Raw genomic sequence first — 7,332 nt, 5'->3', positions numbered from 1 at the left:
GGTTAAACACTTTTGGTACTAGTGCATATAAGCTTGCTAATATGGATAAATTTTTCATTCCTGATGATGACATAATTAATGTCGAAATATTGAATCCCAACACGATGGCGTGTATTTCAATACTTGGAGTATGTATTATACTTTCTTATCCGAGATTAATCAGTGGACCTTTCGGTACAAGAATATCATTAGAGAGCTTTCAATTCCACGACGACGGTAGGATGCAGAACGTAATGACGTCACTAAAAGTCATCTGCGCATTCAAAAAAGTCAAGTTCTCCTTGTCGCATGGATCTAACAGTAGTAAGGCAGTCACGCATGAGTGATTCCGTTTCTAGCATTGCGTCGTCGCGCAAATCGAGAGCTTCCTAGTATTGTTTTTAGTAAACCAATTGGAATGTAACAAATCTCAATTGATGGTATGTGGTTTTAAAAAGAACCGTTTGGTTTATGATGTCAATATCAAATTATAGCTAGGTACATGCTGACCTTTATAGTGTTAGAACAGAATAATATGGACAGACTTATCCTTCAATATGTAGAATATTTATTTGTACACTTGATGTGATTGCAACTGTCCAGCGTTAACATTTTCAATCTCAACATTTCAGTTAACTGGCAACAATGTGTTTTATTAGATACAGTAGTAATATTCTGAAATTATTTATTTTAAACCAGTTTGATATTGCATACTAAAGTTATAACAGTTACACATATAATAAATACTGTTGGTTATGATTATACATTATAATGAGAATGGTTAATAATGCCTTCTTGGATGTTTTGAAAATAAATTGCTTTGTGTAAATACTAAATGTATTTTTATAATAATTGCATATATTATAAAAATACTTCAATGTATTTTTTTTAAAATTAATTTTAAACCAATTTCTACTCCAAGCAACAGTTATAATGAACAATATATTATGCTAATAGTAAAAATCACATCAGGTCTTGAGATTTAAAGTCTTTATTTCAATTTAAATTGCTAGTAACAAATGTTGATATAATACAGTAAACAATCAGTTTTATCCAACAATTACTAAATCATCTTGAAACTCGTGAACGGGAACTTCGAGGTTGAGTGGTGCTGGGCCCTTCCTAATACGACCAGATGCATCATAGTGGGACCCATGGCAAGGACAATAGTATCCACCAAAGTCACCAGAATTGGCAATCGGTACACAGCCTAAATGAGTACACACACCGATGAGCACGAGCCACTCCGGCATTTTGACTCGTGCCGTGTCATGTTCCGGGTCACGAAGAGATGCAATGTCAACACTTAATACATCCTCAATCTCTTCTTGTGTTCGATGACGAATGAAAAGGGGTTTACCTCTCCATTTAAATGTAACATTCTTTCCCTATAATGAAAAAAAAAGTTACACAGCAAATGAAAGCGAACGATCTGTCAATTATTTTCTATCAAATTTTCAATTAGAATTTTACAAGTTAAATGTTGCTCTATATGGTAAAAAAGCATGTGGGCAGCAAAGACTTTCAATCAGGAGTTTAGTGGTTCATTATTGCATTAAAATTTATACTCTATCTGACCTATTTAATTAGTTTTCTCTAAACTATAAAAGTAGGTACACTCTAAATAATGAAAATACTGTCAGTTACCAATACAGTTGCAGACAACATCATTGTTTAGTGAGTTTATACAACATAAAATTATCAGTTTATTTAAAATGTTTTTATTTACTGTATATTGTATATATTAACAATGCATGGCATCTACCTTAAACTAGCTTTAGGCCTTTGGCAACTAAAGTCACTATTGCAAGTATGATTATATAAATTTGAATGCAGTAGAAATGGTGGTAGCAGAAGTCAGCACTAGCAGTAACAGGAGCAGTGGTAGTAATGCCAGTAGTAATACTATGTGATACTACCCCGTAGCTATCGTTGCAAAAAGCATTCAACCAGGCACCATTTTTCACTGACAAAATCACAATTCCTAACGTAATTATTAAGATGCTGTATCTTACTTTTTTTTTTTTGTAAAATATTAGATTTTAAAATGCCTATCCCAGAAAGCCTATGAAGTCATTCAGGCTTAATGAACGGTAACCAACGCCTGTTGACAACAGAGAGGGCCACCTGGTGTTGTGACGACATGACTGTTGTACTCTATGGTGTTTGTTTGAAAACTTACCTCAGGTATATCAGCAAGTTTGACTTCAATCTTAGCCAATGCTAATACATCAGCTGAAGCACTCATTGTTGACAACAGATTTGTTACAAGGGACTTGCCAGCATAAGCTGCGGCAACCCCTCCCCCTCCAACTATCATATAGGAGAATGCCTTGGGCATTGTGGAACTCTCTTCTTTGCCTTGTGGCCTCTTGTAATCTGAGAAATCTGGTACGGATATATCAGTGTGTGCAAATCTGACATGGCTTCTACCTGTAAACGTAATTCAAATGCTTGCTCAGTAATTGAAATATTTTTCGACTAATAATAATAATGACAGTAATACTAAAATAATGATAATAACGGTAAAATAATGAACAATAACGATAAAATAATGATTTTTTGCAGCATTGACTACCAACAAAAATTATACAGGAATTTCAACCAATGTCCTTTTGATTAGTGGTGTCAAAAATACTTACAAGTTCAACTATAGTGGTCAAATTTTAAATTTTATTAATTTTTTTTTGCGTTATACGATTTAGAGTACAAAATATGCACTGTAGCATAACAAAATTAGGTACAGTCAAATTTTTTCTTTCAGTAATCATTGTAGCAATGACCACTTCCACTTTTGATGTGTCATTAACACTCAGAAAGTCTTTACCAATACTGTAGGCTTATAATGCTGAGGCGAGAATGGCAAGATTTGATTGGATTTGCAGTATTTTGAAATTCTTAACATTAAACAGACTATAGACATTAGATAAGTCAGAAAAACAAAATTATGAACATTTCAGGATAAACCATTTATGCTTGTTTCTAAAGAGGTTGTCACTGGACATTGTTTAATCAAACATCATTTTTTTTACTTTTTAGAACAATGTCCCACATTGATTGGGTATCCAGTAAAAAGAAAGGTTTCTAATTCTAATAGTACGGTAGATTTTTACTACTATTTAAATAACACTTTGTAGGCCTATTTTTTTTTATTTACAAACAGAGATATGTTTGTTCTGTCTTACCAGGGAGATGTATTTTATGTATTTTTTACATCTCCCTGGTCTTACTTTATCCAATATCTTACAGAAAATACACGCATATTTGTTGTTTAATTACTTCTTGCTTCATGAATCATAGCACCATACTTCGTAGAGTGGATCACGCGCTCTCTAAACATGGCCGTTTTTTCTCAATGTTCTTCGCGCTCGATCAGGGCTTGATGACTACAATGATGATGTTTTTGATAGTGAAAACGTGGGTAAATGTGTGTGTGTGGGTTTAGGCCTAGAAGAATATCTTTTTGACTTCATGGTAATTTAGTGCTAGTTTTAGCAGGGAACCTCCATGTTTTGGTGTAGGCCTACAGTAGTAAGACATACTTTCTTTGTGTGTTCAACAAATGACGTGAGTAAAATCAAAAGAACATTAATTAACACAATGATTTAATAATTTATTTAGTTATTAAACTATATTACAAACTATTGTACGAAAATTAATTAAGTTTAATAAAAAAACAAAATTGTAATTTAATTAGTGCTGTGGTGAGCTTTGGGATCACCACAGCTTGGGTGGACGGTGATTTTGAGTTCTGAAATTTGAACTCACATTAATGTGAATTAACTAGAAAAATTGATAAATTTACGTAACCGATAATGCATGTTTACCAATGTATGACTGCGCATTATTTCACCTAGGCCTAAATATTACTGATTTGTTTACTGTAACGTAAATAAATCTACCCACTTCCTAAATTAGGCCACGGGAATGAAAGTTGTAGGTTTACCGTTTGCGTCCACCGCCCGCATGCCTAAAAAGCTACCGCACGAAAATTTTCATTATTTTGAAAAGTTCATTATTTTGAAAAAAAATATACTTCGTTTTAAAAAACGGACTTTCTAAGTCATAAACAGACAGAAAAACGATCTATTCGTCACTGATCACTCGTCGCGAACACCGCGCGAAGGCAGGCCTGGCCACATCGCACCATGATCGCCAATCACTGCTGAGGTCATTTATGGGTAAAATCGATCTTTCTGACCAATAGGAAATCTTGTATGTTTAAAGAGGTCTTAAATGTAGAAGAGGATCTGTTTTATAGGCTAGTGTACATTTATGACTGTAAGCATTGTTTCTTGGGAATAAATGTAAAATTACCAATGCCGCGGCTTGTGGACAGCATTTATAAAAAAAATAATGAATAATGAAAAATGAAAAAATGCCTCGTGTTTTCAAAATTTTTCGGACGCAAACCTACAACTTTCATTCTCGTGGCCTTACTGTACTTATTATAATGCACGTCTGAATCAGCGTTTAAAAATTCTGTGGTAGTAATAATTACTATTACTATTACTAACAATTATTGTTCTTTCTGGACTTTATTCCACGTACTAATGATGAAAATGAAGATGAAAGTGTCTACCCTAACCTAGGCTAGGCTTACTGGATCACCGGCCTACCTACCTACCAACCTACCTTGAACCCCAGAAATTGCAGTGAGTGGACCTTTCGGAAGCAAACGGCTGAGGGCTTCAGTTGTCCTCGACTCTTTTTGTGGCGGAACCGTTATCTTTTCACCGACAATTTGAAAAGCTACGATAGTCGCTCTTGCTTGTGAGGCTACACACTGTGATGTAGCAGAAAAGTATGGTGCCAACGCCCCAGATTTGGACACAACTGCAAACATTTTAAACCCCTAAGAAAACCTATATTTTCTAAAAGAAGAAACCGGTCGTCTCTTGAGAGGTCACACAGTCGGCGGTGGATTGACCTTAAAATGTGTACTTATATATACTTACGTGACCCAGTAAACTACATAGTAAAACAAAATATAAGTTTAATAATTTTACACAGGAAAATCACTTTAATGTCTTAATAAATATTTACTATCAAATTATATTTCTAATTATGTTTTATTTATTTAAAATAAATATATTATAAATATATACTGTAACCTGTTAGCCTCTACCAATCACGAATCTAGTTTTCCATGTTGTTGCATCTCGCCATTTTCCACCATTTATTAACATTTATTTCATAAATTTACATTCGGACAGTTCAAATACGATCAAGAAGGTATTTATACACTTTTCCAATCTTTTTAATTATGTATAGCTCTTGTATACCTGTTGTACTGTAGGCCTAGACACTGGTGGTAGGCCTGTTATTCAATCTTCTCTAAAAAAAAAAAAATAAGGCCCAGCCAGGCATGCATGGTGGTGGTCGGTTGAATCCGTTTGGCTAGCCTACCCTACACTATCTTGGTAGGGGCCTTTGGCTAGTGTTCGTTGACGGCGCGAGAGTGTGGTGTGTGAACGAGAAGTAGGCCTAGGCCTGTACTGTGTGTGTGCGAGAAAATTGTGTAACTACTTTGTAAGCCACTGTGTGAATTAAGGAAGTGGTTATACCTAGGCTAGGCCTAGCAGCTAGGCTAGACCCGGCCCCGGGGCCGCTGGGCCTGGCCTACCCACTTGGCCCAAGGCTTTACGTGACCGTAAACACATTATTTATGTGGAATAAATAATGCATGAGCAGTCGGTCACATAATTTGTCGATTCTGGGTAAATGTATGTTAATGTCAGCTCAACTCAACTTTGTGTTTAATAGACTTTTTAAAAGAGTGAAACTCCTTTGTTTTTTACACAAAAAAATGTTGTCAAGTTATTGCATTTTTAACATTATAAACACCTACACAATTGGGGAAGATTTGATTTTTTTACACCGTACATTCATTGTACAGTACAGTAGGCCAACATTCATAAATTTAAGCTTTGAGTACACTATCAAATTTCATCAAAAGCATCTCATAAAATGTGATAGAAAAAAGAGTTGAACATGATTTTTTTTGTATTGGATAATATGTGATATGACGTCAACTTGCATACTGGCACTGCTGTAAAGTTTTTTTTAATTGCGTGGATGATGATGCCTGAAAAACCAGCTCAAAATCTGCGAGGAAAATTACTAGAAAAATAGGTGTGTAGAATTGTAATTGCTGCATATGCATCATTTACATACTAAAATTAGGTCAAAGCCTGATTTTTGGCAAAATTTGTATGGAAATCTGCCATTATTTTCCGAAATGCGCGGACGGATTCCGAGACCAAATTTTTGTCTGGAGGTTATTTTCCCCGTGCAGGCCTTACTATACAGACTGGAACTTGTACAGTTTAAAAAAAAAGCTCCTGCGCCATCTGTTTCGGCTGTGAACCAGTTCGGTCCAATGTATTAACATTAAAATAAAGAAATTAAATGTGTGACGTTTGTCTTGTTATTAAAATATAGACCGCAGGTGAGCAAAAATGTGGCCGGAGGGCCGCATGCTGCCCGACAGTGATTATTTTGTGGTGCGCGAAAATGAAGTAAAAACCCTTGTGTGCAGCCCGCCAAGCAACATTGGCTAGAAAACACCTTAATTTTTACAGCCCGACACTGATTATATGTAAAAGGTAACATACTGAGAATTAAGTAGGGTAAAAGCAGTGCTTTGAGGTTTTTGGATAGAAACATCAAAGATTAAGTGCAGCACTCGGTGTTAAATAAAAAATGCATTTTGGCCCTCTGACCGATTTTTATACCCACCCCTGATATAGACTATACTTACTTTACAAATAAATAGGCTTATGATATCAGTTACCAGTGAGAATTTTCATTATACTTGGAATTACACTTGTTCCTTGATTGTTACAGGTATGCCTAACATAGACGGTACTAATGGATTTTCGCACCTAACTTTTAATTCCTAATTTTTTTACCTCCATGTTTTTCTCACAGTCTTAGCACAACGAACTGGCACTGCAATTTTTGCAATCAGTAATAAATTTCTAGGACGTTGGAGTTAAATAGCAGCAGCTTGTCGTGCTAGCGAGCACATAAATGCTGTACTCACCCCAAAATTTACGATTATGGCACCTCTAGATAGCCTTAAATGGCACTCCCAGCTGGCTGGGCCCTCCCCCCTCCCCTTGAATCCGCCACTGAGTGTATTTACGATACAAAATACTGTGACTAGGTAATTTTTTTAAAGATTGAATAAGTATGAATTATAAATACAACTGAAAACAATTTAGGTTTTTAGTTTTATTATTTATGATATGAATCTGATTGAAATATTTGTATGCTGTATCTTATACACATCTAGATGTGTATAAGAGACAGGCCCAAGGCTTTACGTGACCGTAAACACATTATTTA

General features: G+C 35.2%; 2 protein-coding genes across 2 annotated transcripts in view; one reads left to right on the top strand and one right to left on the bottom strand.

Annotated features, from left to right (window-relative positions):
- Positions 1-524: 524 nt before the first annotated feature.
- On the bottom strand, positions 525-4,914 carry LOC117113151 (cytochrome b-c1 complex subunit Rieske, mitochondrial-like). Its single transcript, XM_033256403.1, has 3 exons — positions 4,615-4,914; positions 2,162-2,412; positions 525-1,367 (listed from the first exon to the last, which is right to left on the bottom strand). The coding sequence occupies exons 1-3, from the start codon at positions 4,823-4,825 to the stop codon at positions 1,029-1,031; spliced, it is 801 nt and encodes a 266-aa protein (XP_033112294.1). The 5' UTR covers positions 4,826-4,914; the 3' UTR covers positions 525-1,028.
- A 181-nt stretch (positions 4,915-5,095) lies between these two features.
- Positions 5,096-7,332, top strand: part of LOC117113117 (zinc finger CCCH domain-containing protein 18-like) — a 26,845-nt gene continuing 24,608 nt past the window's right edge. Inside the window, exon 1 of the mRNA XM_033256362.1 lies at positions 5,096-5,214. The gene's annotated coding sequence lies outside the window, so the exon portion shown is untranslated. The remainder of the gene's footprint in view (positions 5,215-7,332) is intronic.

The sequence above is a fragment of the Anneissia japonica genome, unplaced genomic scaffold, assembly GCF_011630105.1.
Source record: "Anneissia japonica isolate Jap-2015-1 unplaced genomic scaffold, ASM1163010v1 scaffold1812_len1207588_cov181, whole genome shotgun sequence".
NCBI classification, from domain to species: domain Eukaryota; kingdom Metazoa; phylum Echinodermata; class Crinoidea; order Comatulida; family Comatulidae; genus Anneissia; species Anneissia japonica.
This window is presented reverse-complemented; position numbering and strand designations above follow the sequence as displayed.